Raw genomic sequence first — 17,277 nt, forward strand, 5'->3', positions numbered from 1 at the left:
AGCTTAAACATAAAATAAAACATATGCATATCATGCACTAAGGATTGTCGTTCTATAATTATTACTTGTGAATATGGATGTTTTCCTTAAGCCATCTTTGCTATTGTTGTTTCTGTACCAGACTTACAATTGCATGTTTCCCAAAACATTTTCCCACCATCCCCTGCAAAAAAACCTCAACATCTTAAAAACAAAACTGCAAGCTACTTTTATTATTTCAATAAGTCAAAAAGTTTTTAACTGAATTCTAAATTCCCAACTTAGCTTACAAACTTCAAAACAAAACACACAACACACACCACACTACGTAATAAAGCTTACGTTTCTGCATGTGCAAGTGTTGGCCAGTGCAGCCTGCTTGCAAAGTGCATTGTTTACACTAATCATAAACTCTCATCTATGCAACAAGTTAAAACGAAGGACTTCTTACCAGACTACACACTTACTGTGTCCTCTAATTTTAAAGAGCTTTTTGTAATATTTACGTGCTTTTTCATAGCACAAAGAAAACCCATCCCACAATAACTCCTCGAAATACAGTTACAGCATGTGGCGTTTACACCTCCAATGGTTATCACATGGTTACTTACTGTGGGCTCTGTAATGGTCCTGCTTCAGGATAAAAAAAAAAAAAGTGCAGTATGCTCTACAGAAAAAAATATTATTTTAACATTCGTTTAGTTAAATAAATGTAATGGCTTGTGATGTCTACCTATGAGAATATCCCTTTTAATGCCTTGGAACTTGTAAATCAATTTTGTGGCTTTGGTTTAGGATCAGGCACTGCTAACATGGGCTCCTAGATTCACTCTTTACTTAAAGGTTGAGATACAAGCACAGCGGCAGCAGCATGACAAGGAAATGCATATTAAGTTCAACCTGAAGAGAGTTGTCTTAGTGGCATGCAGCGAGAGACAGGTGTAAAAGGGGGTGCACTGATTAAGCAGGACAGCGAGCCAGGCCAGAGTGAGCCACAGAGGGGCGCTCACGAGTCCTTTTCGCCCTTGAGCACATGGGCTGCTATGTTGGTAGCAGCCTTGGTAGCTGAAAAACACACAAACATACCTCTAACTTTACAACATCTACCACCTTTGTAACTAGAATAACTTTAGAGACTACTTCTTGTGTGTATTTTTTTTTTTTACAAAATAAAATATGCTAAACCGTTTAGTTAAACACTTTCATTATATTTGGCAAATATTGCTTCACATCCAAATCATATTAACAAATGGATATTGGTGAAGTCTTGACATCCATGCCACAGCAGCAGTGACTTGGACACGTGGAGTGACATGTTAATTAACTGCACTGTAGGTTAATTAATTTGCTTTCCAATGTGGTCTTCACAGAATTAAATTCCAGTAATGGTCATTGGTTCTCCTAAACATCAAACTATTGAATACTTCCTAACAAAATGGAGACAATGGAATTATAGGCCTGGGTGTGTCCATGCGAATGCGTCAATGCCTTCAAGATCCAGCCGAGTCTATGGGATTTTAAATACTGTTCAAGTCATTGTTCCTTAAGGGATGTCAAATAATTATGGAAGAATTATACCGTCATTTTAATCCATTGCTTTTACCAGCTGCAAGAAAGATAGCTTATGCATTATGTAAACAAAATATTTGCATTGGTTGAAGTTGAAAATGGCACATTACAATATTAAGATACATTAAAATGGATTTAAGCAAGCTATGCGTCAATAAATATTGTACGATCAAAGCTGAACATACAATAGACTTGTATTAATGTATGCTTGTTTTAACACTAAATTTGACTGCAATTCTAGTGCATCTTCTTCAGTATCCATCAGCTGTGCCAATATTTCACGATAAAAATGTATTTGTTTTGCACATTGTTACTAACTGAAAACAAATTCACGGTTCTAGCAAAGTCAAGGGCACAGATACAAAAAGTAAACAATGTAAATAAATTCTGAGCTGGGCCAATTCTTTATGTTTAAAATAAATGCAATAAACAAACGACTTCAGTATTAGCCTATCAAAAAAATAAATGTGATGACAGAATGACTTAAGATTTTAAAACATGCTATCTTCAACTTTATTAGAAAAAGATATGAAAAAAATAAGAATGCAAGCAGGGGCGGAGCCAGGGGGGGTGACAGGGGTGACATTCTGCGTGTAAGTGTACTACACTCGGTCTGGCGGCCTCCGTGCAACTGCATTGTCAGAGTGTGTCGCCAACCGATGGCGTCTAGTTCAACAGCCTGACTCTCTAATCATTCTTGAAATTAACAGTTGTTGAATGTCACCCGGCCTGAAATCCTGGCTCCGCCCCCGAGTGGAAGTGTTATACAGAATGAAGGGAAAGTAAGAATATTAGTGGTGACAAAGTCAAGCTTTGCAAACATCTGCATGACTTCTAAGCCTTCATATCAACCGAGGAAAACATTGAGAACAGACACACTTTGGAAAGAGTACTCGTACATTTAGTTTCTTTAGTGTACCAGTGTAAATGTGACAATTTTTTAAAAATCAAATTCACACAAGTGAATTTTTAGCGTGTGTCATGGGGGTTCGCAACTCCCAAAGTTAAACCACGGAGAAGAAATATGGATTGTTGGAAGGTTACACCAGGCAGTTAGAAATGTGAAAAAGCCTGCAAGTGGTCTCGTAATTAAATGTAGTGTGCACAGTCTGTACTCTGCAAAGGCATTTGAATACAGACTTCAGCTAATGCAAGAACTTCACTTTGACCAAGTTTGCTATACTTATTAGGGGACAGGTCTAAAGTAGATTTACAGGATTTAAATACGTACAATTTTGCAATGTGTTCAGTATTCTTATCAGGAATGTCTGGAAAATTCTCACTCTCTCAAAATTGTTTGTGCACTGGAGGTTGCTGTCGTACAATCAACTAAGATTTAATCAGGGTTTGAGACTCATGAGATAGCTGAGAGGCATTACATGGATGACCCATAGGTGTTACCACACAGCTGGTTATTAGAACTGAGGTCACCACGAATGATGGGCATTTTAAATTCTAATAATATAATGCCAAAACAATGATGACTCATACTGATCACCTTCCTCAACCACCACTCAACCTCTTCACAACACTCATAACCCATTGTGTAAACCCTAAGAGGCAGAACAAAACCTCTATCAGAAGTCCTTTGGGATGCATATGTGCATTTGGATTTATCAAATGTAAACAATGAGGACCTGGCTTGTGCACTATACCCATTTCCAGGTAATGAAAACGGTCAGGGAAATTCACAGCCAAGAAGCACCAGGATTTTAAGTTCACTTCTGTCTGGCAATATAGCCCCGTAAAGGCCTCACTGCTCACGCCACGTGCACCCGCTGTAGGGGGAAGAGGTTACCATCCTTCGTGATGGCGTCGGCCGCCTCCTTGGCCTTCTTGCCCAGATTGTTGGCTATGTCATCCAGCTTGCCCTCGTGCTTCAAAAACCATGGGCGGATGAGGAGCGTGTAGATTTTCTGCGCACCATTATACTTGACGGGTGCCATGCACCACACCAGGAACACGCACTGAGGGGGAAGGAGACGAGCTCATTCAGACCACTTGTCACAGCTCTAACACAAGATGACAAGGATGTTACTGCCTCACTACAATTACATGTGTAATGACGACTGGACACACTTCTCTTGAGATGGCACTTTGTTGAAGGCGGAGATCCCACTGCAACAGTTCCGAGTCTCCCACGCATCTCCCTTATATATCAACACGAGGCTACGCCCCCCTTCTCGTTCATTCTCGCTGACTCTGGACGTTCCCTCTACCGTCACCCGACTACGCTCCCTTCTCGAACATTCCCATAGCCACCAGTCCCTTCGCACTTACAACTGATACCCCTGTCATTACCTCCCGTGGCCACTAGTGCATCCGTACTGTAGGGTGACCTCACTCATTACCTCCTGAGGCCATTAGTCCCCCCCCTCACACCGCATGGAGGCTCTATTGTCATTACACATGTAGCCCGGCAAATGTGTGAAACATTTGTAAGAATTATACCTTTGATCATAAAAGCATTCATTTCTGTCCAGATAGGGCAGGCCCTAATAAGGATGTTTGGCTGTTGGGAAAATCGCATATTTTTCCTATGACAACCTTGAAAAAGTGGTGAAAACTGCCACAGGACATACCTTTATGAAGTAGTAGAAGGGAACCCAGTAGAGGAAGATGTCAGAGAAGAATTCGACCACGCAGAAGAAGCCGTACACCACCCAGTAGATGAGCCACTGTGTGTCGTCATCCTTGTTCACACTCTCAATGGCTTTGATTCTGGCATCACATCAACGACACAAAAATGCCACCAAACATTCGTTAATGCTAATAAAGCGTTTCAAACGGCTGTTCTGCACTGTTTTTTTATGTTTGACTTGAGCTGCCCAAGTAATGAACACGGCAGTTTTACATTTGTGAAAAATTTTGCTGGTGGTATCTTTCCTCAAAAGCCATTATTCATTATTAAAACAAGGTGCACTTCCACACCACAGAATCGGTGGCATGCACATCCGTTCTGCAAACACAACCGATGTTAATTTCAGTGATTCTACCATGGCTTCATGACGTCATGGTGTGATTCCCCACGGGGGCAATGAATCACAAAGATCTCCCATATAGCCTTAACAAACTGTTTGGACCAGTGCTATGAAGCGAGCACCAACGAAGGCCGGGCCAGCACCACACCTGACTGTCTTTGTCTCCCCAGTGGTGATGTTTTTACACAACGCACCAAGTACTCATTTGAGGCTGAGTCGACCTCGGGGAGGCTCAGGACTGGGTGAAATAATAAAACTTGGGACGCTGGGTCTGTAGCGCAGTGCGCTAACTGCTACATTACCACTCTGACATAATCAGTCAAGTGTATTTATGAGTGGCTCTGCCCCCTGAGGAGTCACTCTACTAAAAAATAGAACCATATTTTGATATTTCCAGTTTATAATGCCAACTTGATATATCAATTCATGCCAACATAATTAATAGTGGCCATATGTGACTAAATGTCTACTTCCTTATAACTCTGACACTGTGAGCCACAAACATGTCAATATAAATGGAATACATTTATTTGCCCAAACTGTGTGGATAAACTGTTTGACATAAAAATCATACAAATGGTTAGACAAACCATTCAAGTATTTGAGAAAAGTGATACTAGTCATTTGGCCATGACATCAGATCCAGATTATTCTTTGTGATGTGTGGCTCTGCTTTTAAAGGGGGCACCAGAGAGGCATAAACAGCACGTGATGGTGGTGGAAGGATGGTCAGGATGGACAAAAATATTGTCAGCTTTTCTGTGCACAGTTTGTGACTGGCTTGAAAAATCCCATGCAATTATGAATGCCCAAGCATGATTGGCTACATAACCACGCAATATACACAATCCATACATTTGGCCAAAGTGATATGAGTTTAGATTTACATTTTTTTAAATGCATGTTATGTCATAATCATAACAAACCATTTGCTCATGATACACATTCAACAGTTCATGTCAGGTATGCATAAACAATAAGGTAGGGAGATAGAGCAAAAGGTTTTACCATTTCTGGCAATAAAACAGGTTTCAAGATGTTAAAACACCAAACAGAATCTTTATTCAAGGAATCCTGTCTGCATTAACCACACATACTTGTGGTGAACATGCAAACAAAAAACATGTTCTGACAATAATATATGCAATGTCTTTGAAACTGATTGGTCCAAATCTTGACACCTGTTTTATTGCCAGAAAGGGTAAAACCTATTGTTATATTTTAAAACTGGAAAGAAAGGTCCCATAAGGTAGGGAGAGGGACGATGTAATACCTCCAACCCCAAGATTTGATGTATTGTCACAATTAATTGCTATATAATTCAATAATCAATTGTTTTTAAGCACTACGATGAATGGTGGCATATTGTGAGCTTAAAAATCTATAAATAAATCAATCTGTCATTCTATCACCAATAAAAAGCAATACTTCACGAGTTCATAGATGTGTAGCGCCGTAGATGGGCCGCACTTACCTGCAATGGTGGACGGGGCCCATCAGGAGCGGTACCTCGTACCGTCAGGGGAGGGGCTGCAGTGCCAGCCCAAGAGGGGAGGGGCTGCTGGGGGCTCAGGATCCCAGACAGCTAAGCCCCTCGGTGCTCCCAACGGAGGGGGGGGGGGCTGCGGGGGTTCTGGGATCCCACGCAGCCCCCACCTCTCGATGGGAAAGGGGCATAAAAGGGCACCTCCCCAGCTGATCTGGACCAGTTGAAGACCGAAGCCAAAGACCAGCAGCTAGATAGGACCCTGAGACCCCTATCCCCGCTGTCCTTATCAGGGCCGGGGCTCTGTGCGGCTCAGTGGTGAGACCCTGGGAACCCCTGGCCCCGACGTCCTTGTAAGGGCCGGGCCCAGTGGGTCAGTGGTCGGAACTCGCACCCTGGCTAGGGCGAGTTAGAATAGCCTCCCCCTAGGCACCCATAGCCGGAGGACCCTGAGTGTAGCCCTGTGTTAGGGCACGTTAGCCCGGGAGGCAGTACCTCCCTAGACAGTGGTGTAGCCCTGAGTGATCTGGGACTGTACTGCCGAAGTGTGGCGTTAATAAATAGTGTTGCCTCCAAGAACCATCTCCGACGTCTCCTGAATCCACACACACTACAGGTGTACTCACGAATAATATGCAGGGTAGAGGAAGCCAATGAAGTTGCAGAGCAGGGAAGCTCCATAGCCAACGATCAGGTAAATGCCGATGAATACTGACAATCCTGCCAAAACCACATAGCACACGCAGCGGTGAATATGAGCGGTCGTATTTCAGGTGTTCCTCAACAATGTATCTCACTGCAAAATGAAGGGCCGATTCCCGTTCTGGGATCGCAATGTCACCATCCTAAAATCTCACTCAGATCCAGAATAACACTGGCGAATGGAACAATGCAGACGTCCAGAATACACACCTCATTTGAGACCCAAACATCACACTGGTGTATCATTAACTTATCAGAACATGAACATCAACAGGCCATTGCACACACCTCCTTCATAAACAGACAATAAAGACAGGCCACAGTGCGACTATAATCACGCAATATAACTATGGACATATAGTAAACCACTGTGGTCTGCGCTCATTCAATGAAGGAATAGCAAAACTACAAATCTCCTAAAGACCTCTTGTGGCTAGCAGATTTCCGACATTGGTATTTGGCTCATGAACATAATTGCCATACGCACGAATAGCGTTTGTAGTGCGAGTTAACAACACTAACACTACCATGCGGTTTCTTTAATAAAAATGTGACAAGTTGAGGTCGTGTTTCCATGTTGTGTTACAAATTGCGGTCATGTATACACTTTCCACTTTTTGTGATCTCCCCCAACTGCTGAGAGTGACCCACCAGCTGATGCACTTCCTTCCTCCTCCCCTCTTCCCTTCCATTTTCCCTTGCAGAATCATGTCCATCGTATCTCCAGCTGACATATGGATATGTCCCACATATGCCACCGTGCTTCTCATCAGTCTGATCGGTAAGCTTAAGCGAGTACAGTACTGTAGAGATGTCCTGTTGTCCACAGCTCGGTGGACCATGCTAATCTTGAATTTCTGGTTGAAACAAACTTCCTTTAGGGCCCCTCGTACTAAAATAACGATATAAAATAATAAAATGCACAAATCGAGTCGTACAATAACAGCTGCACTCACTGTACAGCACACGCTGTGGTTACAGTCAGCCCTGAAGGTCTCGGCGTCAATGCCCTTGAATAGAATTGAAACGCTGATGAATGTTTCACAAGTTACACACACCCGAATATTACAATTCCATTCACCCAACGATTTCCAACACAAAAGCCCCACTGTCATACATACATACATGTTCCAACCCACAAAGTAGCGTATCTCAATGGTGTTGTTTGCCCAAGGCAGCCTTTGGAGAAACAGAAATTCAAACCACACAGTGAACATCTCTGGGCAGTCTTTGAAACCTCACAACATGGCCGACTCAATCCAAGACCACCCATCCTGGGCATTTATTCCCGTTATCTAAATACAGCCGGATCTAAATGCAGAGCGGTGCGTCTTATTTTAAACTGGTCACTCGCATCTTCCACTCCGGTTTATGAATCACCACCACCTGCCACCGATCCAGTGAGTGTGCATTCGCACGGTGCGCGCACATTTCTGCCAGTTAACATATGGACGAGATTTATGAATGTCTCTTTATATGACCTATTTGAATTGAGCGATTGAAAACCCAAGTGCTCGTGTGGCCAATGTGTAGAAACTTACATTCATAATTCCTCACAATCCCCAGCCCAACTGCCATGCGATCCATCTAATACAGTGCAGCAGAATGTTAACATTGGATTATAATTTTTGTTTTAAGTTGTCGTGTACACAGGATCAGCGCTCATGCCCCCTACATGTCGGTATCCGAGTGGTGTTTGTTAGCAGCAACACGTGTTCATGTATTTTCGTGCGTGTTTATGTGTATGTGTTGAGTACTGTACACTACAATAGTGCTGTGGGTACAGTGGTGGTGTGCAGTACAGTAGTGTGCGGTGATTATTGTAGTATGTGGTGTAATGTAGTGTATATAGTGCAGTATATATATAGTATAGTACTGTATACAATCTTTGGAAGAACGTAGTCAACCAGGTAGGGTGTTGTCTGTTATGTTAGCCGACTCTGTATTGTATTGCATTATATTTCTAAGTTTACTAGGTTTATATTCTTAGCTCTTTCGGTAAAGTCACGTTGAAGGGAAACAATAAAATATATATAAAGCAATAAAAAAATTCTCACGACGTTTCGACCATAACACAAACGGTCGCCATCAGGTGATGTTATGGTCGAAACGTCGCGAGAATTTTTATTGTTTTATATATATTTTATTATTTTATTGTTTCCCTTCAACGTGACTTTACCGAAAGAGGTAAGAATATAAATTACCGCAGTCACGAAAGCTTTAAATCAAAATTTACTGGGTTTGTTTTCTCTTTCATTTGTGTTGCAATCGAAACGTTGCATGCTACTATTTATTTTCTTTCTACGGGACTTTACCGACATTTGTAAAAAAAACTGGCCACAGGGACTGTCGTCATATTGTATTTGCAGGAAGCGAATCTGTGTTTATTTGTGGGAAGATGTGTTCGTGAGCGTATGCAATCCTGCATCTGCGTTGAGTCAATCATTGCCCTTGAGTCCACACATCTTATCTTTACGTAATTTGTTTTTGCGCCTTGACCCAAGGTGCGTTACATAGTATTAAGAACCGTACGTACGCATGTAATGTGGCGGAGATGAGGTGAATGAAATAGATGAGAGGAAGCAATGGGCGAATCTGTAATGCGTTCATTCGGTGAAAGTTAAATTGATGAAAGTAAATGATGATGAATGGATTGAATGAACGGGTAATGAGTGATGGCCATATAATGAGAATATGAAGAGGAAACAATAACCGTGGCGGTTTTTGATGGCGAGATTAAGGGGTCGTGGGATGAGCGACGGAACAATAAGCGAGCTTTCGGTGAGGAGGAAAAAAAACTAGTGAGAGTAGGTGGCTGCTTAATGTGGTGGGGAAGATTGTTCCAGTGAAGGGGGGGGGCGATAACACAGAAAGAGTGAAAGCGTGGATTGCGCACAAGGAGAAGGGGAACAGAGAGAGAGAGAGCAAAGATTGAGAACATGGCGGGCCAAAAGGCGACACATGCACACACACATACAAGAGTGGCGAGATATGGTGGTGGGGTAAGACAATTAAGGGATTTGTAGACGTGTGTGACACCCTGCACTTGAGCCGCCTTCCATTCTCCCACCATCATCTCTGCCAGTGCTGCTCACCCCACCCACGCATCAGGCGGTCCGGCCGTAAGGACATTCCTGTCAGAGGTAGGCACGTTATTGCGGTCGGGAGCATTGCAGCGCACTCGGGGTATTTGTTCGGTTAATGACAGCACAAATCCCCTTATGCGTTTCAAAAACGCACTTCCGAAATACAGTATTGTATTTGAAAATAAGTTACAAAACGGCAATACCACCAGCTGTAAATAATCACATTACACCAACTCAGAATCTTAGGCAGAGTTCGTTATTCCGTAATGGGAGAGGCAGACTCGCAATTAAAAAAATCATAAAATATTGATCAGTTAACTCAGTCATCATGTATCTGAGGTTGGTTGGTTGGTAAGATACTAAAATGAGCCAAGGGGTTTGCTGTATCACGGCAAGTTTGGGCAACAACACAAGCAAGAAGGAAGATGGACACAAGGACCCTTTGTTTATGTCATCCATCCAAAGCGACAAAGCATTCATACAGATTAAATATGGCAAACAGCAACACAAGGGGATGGATTTACACAAAGGCGAATGTCCAAATGCATGTTTTTGCTTCACAAGAGTGAGGCGATTTGTTTTAGTCGCCCCGGCAAAAAATGGGCTCAGACTGAATTTACACAATTTAAAGAAACCACTGTATGGGATGGCGACGCTAACATACCCACTCAAATAAAAACAGTCTGACGGGGCATTACTGTATATTTAACATTATTCATCAGCAAACAGGAGATGTAATACTAGAATTAATTCTGAATATTAATTGACTTTGGCCTATTTCTGAATAAATTAAGGTCGTAAATATTGTGTTTGCACATAATTCCTTTTTATATATTTTATTCTAAAATGTGTTTGTGGAAATAGTGATGAAACTTTCCTCGCTAAGGAAACACGTGAGCTACGCCACGCAAAGTGCGGTTTTTCACCCGAAGTTCCTGCTACACGGCGGATACATTAAACATGAGCGGGGCTCGGGTGGATCAAGGGAAGATAAACTAAAACACACTTTATCGCTAAAGGTTGTACATTCCCGCAGAAACACGATTCACAGCAGTGTGTGGCGAGGTGGGTGCTGTGGAGGTATGGAGGGACGTGCCTCACCAGCCACCACTGTGCCAACTTTTGGTGAAAATGTTGTCTGAAACGTCCCTTGCTCAATCACCTGGAATCTACCATTAAAATGCACTGCTTGAGTGCACACGCCTAAATGTGCCCCGTCGCAATACTCGCGCACTCGCTCAAGTGGGCGTTTGTGTCACGGATCAGAGCCTGCGTGGTGCCTCCCTTTTCGAGAGTGGGTTTGCCACATCCATGGGTTGTCTTTCTTTAACCCTACGCAAACCACCGAACCCGACGTTACCCAAGGAAACAGACTGCCCATTTTGCCCCGCAAAAGATACAACTAATTGTCAAGCAAATCAAGTGCATATTACTTATCAAAGTTATTGTCATATATATGTACAGCCCCGATAACTTTCTGAAAACAAATAAGTAGATTTGAAGTTTTCGTGACTGCAGGGATCCATACTGTTTGGTTCTTTCGGTAAAGTCAAAAGAACTCTCTCTCTCTATCTCAGGGTGGTACCCCCTACAGACCCGTGCCCGAAAGAACCAAAGAGTATGAACACATAAGTACATTTGTAGTGGGTTTTGGAGGCAACACGTTTATTTCAATAACCGTTACAATAACGTTATCGGTCCCTAACACAAGGGGTGACGGCCCCTTTACCCGCTACCTGGGGAGGTATGACCTCTGGGCTTACGTGCCCTATCACTGGGACCACGGGCTCTCAGTCCTCCGGCTAAGGGTGACCAAGGGAAGGCTACGCTGACCCGCCCCAGCCAGGGTACGGGTCTCAACCACTGGCCCGCGCATGGCCCCGGCCCTTAAAAGGATGTCGGGTCCCGGGGGTCCCCAGGGTCCTAGCCTAGCTAGTCTTCAGTCTTCATCTTCAGAACACTGCCTCGAGCCGTCCTGAGGTCCGTCTTTTATATCCACCTCAGGGACTCTCCGCCCCCGGTACCGCCCCCTTTCTGGAACCTTCCAGGGGGCTCTGGAATAACCGTCCAACCAGTCATCTGGGGTCGGGGGAACTCGGCATCTCAACGGTCCGGCTCTCTCTCCATCTCAGGGTGGCACCCCCTACAGACCCGTGCCCGCAACTACAGGTAAGTGTACATAGGGCGGCATGTGCTATGTATTTCCGACGCTACACATTTATAAACGCACAAATCTTATCACCAAGGTTATCCCGAGTAAGCTATGTGAAATTACGTATGCATTTCTTGCATTGTTACATAAGGGATTATAATGAAGTGGGCAAAAGTAAAATTACTTTAACGCTGTAATCGTTGACAGAAAAGTTGGCAAAACTATACTTTCATTATAATAAACATTGCACAACCAGAGCCACAGCTTCTGCTGCCTGTTGGGTGGTATCACCAGGGGTGCTTTAACACGAATAAAATCTGAAATGAGCACAATAAAAAAACTTCCGTGTAAAAACATAAGCCGCACACCGAGTGGTGCAAGCTGCATCTTCCCAAGTGCATAACCTGCGAATATTCCACATCAGCGGCAATCAAACTGTTTGCTCAGAAATTATTATAATCTTCCATTTAGGTGAATATAAATTAGTTTTTTGGGTCTTTCGGTAAAGTCACGTAAATCGAAAAAATATAATCATAACAAAAAACATGTTTTTCCTACCTCAGCGGCTCTCACCTCATGATTATTGCTTGTGTTGCGATCGAAACGTTGTGATATTGTTATTATTTTTATTATTCCTGCATTTACGAAAGCTTTAACTCAATATTTATAAATTAGTTGTCTATGACTTCTTAAAATATAGCACTTAAATATAAACCACGCATAGATTTTATGTTCCATTCCATAAAACACGTTCCTTAAGAACTCACTGCATCCATTTCGTGGCCTCCAGAGGAAATTGCTAATGTCAAGAAATAATATTTGCGTGAATGCTGGCAACGGTGACCAACAACACACATCATCCATGAGGCTCTCCCCCTCCTCCCTCGAGCAATTGAGGATTGAAAATGAATAATTAAAATTGCAGGGAACGTTGAATCTTCTAGTGAATGCAGGACCATGTAAACCCATGACATATAGCATATGCAAATTGTAAAACATCGCATTTCCCATCACCTCTTAAATTAAACGTATTTCACAGCAGGAAATGTGGTTTGTACACCGTACAAAACTAGGTTATGATCTAGCACAGATGTCTTTCAGATGACACATCGCTTCTGCCTGAAACCATGCGTCAATGCATGCTCCACCCTTCACACGCACTCTGTTCTCGAAAGAGCCTCTATTATTAACGACATTTGATAACGCAGTCCACAGCTGGAGAAACAGATTTAACTACGTGCCCACAATGGAACCAACAGCATCCTGATACTCTTAACACAGTTCACCAGGTTTATCATCTGTGCTGTGTTGCATGTATCTCTAAAAATACTAAACCAGAAAGCTGACTGGAAGACAGATTGCAAAAATATATTTGACATTTATTTCATCATCCATGTTTTTAAATTACCCAATTTGTACCTGTATAACTACAGTACAACACCTCGTGGTTAATGAAAGTAAATGCACAGCTTCACATTCCCGCTCACATGCAGAGTACAGACCACGAATGTAATTAATAAGAGATCAGATTTTGGGACCACAGTACCGTAATTCATGTGCTGGTGAAAATCCAGCTGCTTACAATATTTGACCGCACCACTACTTTTTCTCCTGATATGACATTTTCTGCCATCATATTACTCAGTGTTGTTAAATATTAATACAAATAATAACAACACCCCATACTTACGACGCAAACACTACAAGTTTTAACACGATCACAACAATACTGGGATTACAACATTGCTATCAACAATGTCTACTGTCACTAAACCACCCCTGCACAAAACTTTCCCACAATCACCACACCACCACCAGGATTTCAATCAACACAGAGCACTAATTCCTCCACTGAATCACACACAAACAGTACCTGTCAAACTACGGTCATCAAAGGATGACCGTAGTTTATGCCTCTGCAAACAGAACCACGTGATCGCTGCCTCCCTTTGTCAACACCCAACCTCCAACACTAGACCCCTCAACTCCCAGCCCTCGACCACTGAATCACTCTGAACCATGACCAAACTTGACCCACCCATTGGACTACTATGCTTCGGAAGGCACTGTTGGTGGATGGCAATGGCATTCATGGGTGTGAGAGGGGAATGAGGTGGCCTGCATACGCAGCAAGTAAGTGGCTGACTTGTGTTGATGATTTAATTGTAATAAAGATTCATGCTGATGATCAATTCGATCTGCTTTACATGTATTGGTTTTTTTTCCCCATGCAATGCACCCTAGATGTTTGCCTATATGCAAATAAAGTTAATTTTAAAAAATTAAATATCCCATGCAAAACTATTTTGAATAGATCTTGAGGCTAATTTGAGATGTTTGGTGGGAGATAGAATATATAAATAAGCAACGTTATAAATGTTCTTTATTAATTGCAGAACTCAAGCCGTGTCACCATACTAACATTACGATCACATTTAATCACCATTATTAACAAGGAACCCTTAGAAAAACTAGGAAATATCACCTTACTGCCTGACTACCAACTACTACCAGTCTGTAGAACCACCATATACTGCACTAACACACCATCTACTAAACTCCAGTGTGTAATTTCCTAAATAATCATGACTTTTTATTGAGCAATGAACCACACCCGCCTACTGTGGAGCTGTGGTCACATCAGCATCCCTCCCGAAGCACGGGTGATTTGAGTCATTGCTTATGATTGGTCATAGGTCAGCTTGATCCCAGGCCGCAGTTATAAAAGCGATACGACCAACAAGTAAAGCTTGGGTGATAAGGGCTCATGTGCTGCATGAGCGAGCAGGATGTCAACAATGGTCACAGCACAAACACAATTAACGCACTGATAGCAAATGCTGTGTTTCTATGGCAAGAACTGGACTGCATACGACCTCAACAATACACTGTAGCACATTTGTAAGCACTGTAATGGCACATCTACTACATTAATCTTGCACCTAAAATGATTGTAAATGCCTAAATCTATCGGTCATATACTTTTAATAACCTGAGGCAGTTGAACAAAAACACAACTGCTCCTAGGTTTTTGACAGACTGTGGTACACTGTACACACATGCAGGCCAGCTGCCGTAATTTAATATTGGAAACTTGACCTATTCTAAGCTGGAAACGTTTTAGAGGCATGTTCCAACAACACCCTGTTGCCACGAACTTACTCCACAATATTCCACAAAAATACCAACCACCGACATCCACACCATCATCTTAAGCATCACTGCCGCCACATTAAGCATCCGCACCACCTTCACCACCACTTCTAACACCATCAATTTAATCTTTGAGAATGTTGCCCAAAAAGGTGCAACCCAACTCCCAATGATGCAAAGAGACATCACATAACTGCTTCTGAAATTTAGATTGAAAGCTTTCGTGACTGCAGGGATTCATATTCTTGGTTCCCTTCTACGTGACTTTACCGAAAGAACCAAGAATATGCTTCTGAAATGTTTTCAAATGCCCTCCGCACGAGCGGCTGCACATTCTCACCCCACCCTGCTACAGAATGTTCGTCGCATGACCATGAATCTAACATTTTTTTATTATACGTTGAGCCCTATGAAGTGCAAAATCAAATTTAATGTGGTGTGGTACAATAGAAATGGGCACTGAACGGGTATCGGCGTCAATGTCACAATAAAAATAATCCAGTTGGTAATCACACGGAGCAAAACGCCTCATGCGATAGAGAAACAGCTTTAGAAAAGCTTGTTCACAGGATTTTTTCCCGAAAATCCTTAAGTGTTTCTTTACCCTTTACACAGTAAATAAGTGGCATTTGGAGCGACGTCCAATCTTCATAGCACAAAGCGAGTCCGGAGGTAGTTATTGACGAATGCGTTGAGTTGTATTATGGAGGGCGCTGCAGTGCCTAGGAGATGTTAACTCCCTCGCCTGGTATGAAGGAGGTCGTGGGTATTTCTGGAGTCTACGTGTGTCTCTCTCCCCGTGGTCGTGTGGATTTTTCTCTGCGTCCTCCAGTTGTTTTTTTACCTCCGCATTTGGAAACACGCGTTTAAGATTATTTGACTGCTAGAGATTTCCACACAAGCCACTTTTTTTGTTGAGCTAGCATTTAATGATAGCCAGGTCGCTTCTGACTCAAGAGCTATAACCGTATGGCCCAGTGGGCTTTACTTGGTAAAATATAAAATAGTTAATCGTAAAATGTGTGCATGTGCACCACTGCCAACAAAGCAACTGCAGCAGCACCACCACCAAATAATTTCTAGACACTGTAGGAGGCGCGTACCCCACACACTGCTAAATTTGTCGCGTGGCAGTCAAATTTCCACGTGGAGCGCTGTAATTTAGCCACAGTGCAACAATCCCACGATGCGTTTTGCTCCTCACTCGTGACAGGAATGAGACCATCAATCAACTCGCTGCCCGGATTCGAACCCAGGACCTACGCGGGGGGAGGGGGATCAACTATTTGTGTTGATCTCTGCGCCACGTCACTACCGCCGCCTTAGACAACACATCAACATTATCACCACAGTCTCATCATGCATTCACCTTTAACACCCAACAACCACTAGCTGCTGGGGGGTTGCCACGATTCTCATTTTTACGACACGAAAAATTTACGTTGAGAATTGTGACGATATCTTGTTTTCTCATGCATAGTATTACAAATATATGTTGTTGTGCTTTGTTATAATTACAGTGTGAATTGAGATGACGTTCTTAAACTGCAGTTCACGCAACACACGAGCCTGCCGTGATGAGTCTTCGATCACCGACATCACAACAGCAGTGAGTGGCACGATCAATAAAACTGCACAGTGCTGTAACAATGATGTCATCTCGCCGCTGGATCGTTAGTGACTGGAAAAAACCAAATAGTTTTACGAAATGGGTAAAAGCTATTTTCGTACAAATTATTTATGACATTAATTTAATAAATGCCGCTGGAAAAAATAAAAAAAATCAGATGACTATATTTAGCAAATCGAGGAACCTGCGTGGTTATGAGATATCGCAAACAGACTCCTGCTTCAGCATTACAATGCACAGCAACATCACCCATCGTCGTCATCATCATCACCACGGCTTCTCAAGCACGTACCCAGCGCCAGAATGCTCTTGCTGACTCCCGTCTTCTTCTCCACGAGATCCAGCGCCTCCGTGAACACGTTCTTCTCTTTCACGAAGTTGTCAAACATCTCCTTCAGCTGCGCCATGATCGTCGCCCTTGAGCGATGTCCACTCTCCGAATGTCTCTCCGCGAACTCTCAAACCTCCCGTCGCTTCTCCCCAGCTCCACCCCGTACCCCTAAGCCCCGCCCCTTGGCCCCACTTCCCCCCCAAGCCCC

General features: G+C 43.0%; 1 protein-coding gene across 1 annotated transcript; it reads right to left on the minus strand.

Moving 5' to 3' along the window:
* Positions 1-621: 621 nt before the first annotated feature.
* LOC116945487 (receptor expression-enhancing protein 5-like) lies at positions 622-17,228 on the minus strand. The gene is made up of 5 exons (XM_032959828.2): positions 17,031-17,228; positions 6,642-6,735; positions 4,131-4,269; positions 3,347-3,515; positions 622-1,044 (listed from the first exon to the last, which is right to left on the minus strand). Exons 1-5 carry the CDS (start codon positions 17,143-17,145, stop codon positions 986-988), a joined length of 576 nt encoding a protein of 191 aa, XP_032815719.1. The 5' UTR covers positions 17,146-17,228; the 3' UTR covers positions 622-985.
* Positions 17,229-17,277: the final 49 nt, after the last annotated feature.

This window comes from Petromyzon marinus, chromosome 24 (assembly GCF_048934315.1).
Source record: "Petromyzon marinus isolate PM22_M1 ecotype Great Lakes invasive population chromosome 24, UKy_Petmar_22M1.pri1.0, whole genome shotgun sequence".
Lineage (NCBI taxonomy): Eukaryota > Metazoa > Chordata > Hyperoartia > Petromyzontiformes > Petromyzontidae > Petromyzon > Petromyzon marinus.

Coding starts and splice junctions, on each gene's coding strand:
- LOC116945487 (XM_032959828.2), bottom strand. CDS start 17,145: ATGGCGCAGCTGAAGGAGATGTTTGACAACTTCGTGAAAGAGAAGAAC. Junction 6,736..17,030: donor CAAGAGCATTCTGGCGCTGG/GTACGTGCTTGA, acceptor TGGTTTTGGCAG/GATTGTCAGTATTCATCGGC. Junction 4,270..6,641: donor CTCTACCCTGCATATTATTC/GTGAGTACACCT, acceptor ATGTGATGCCAG/AATCAAAGCCATTGAGAGTG.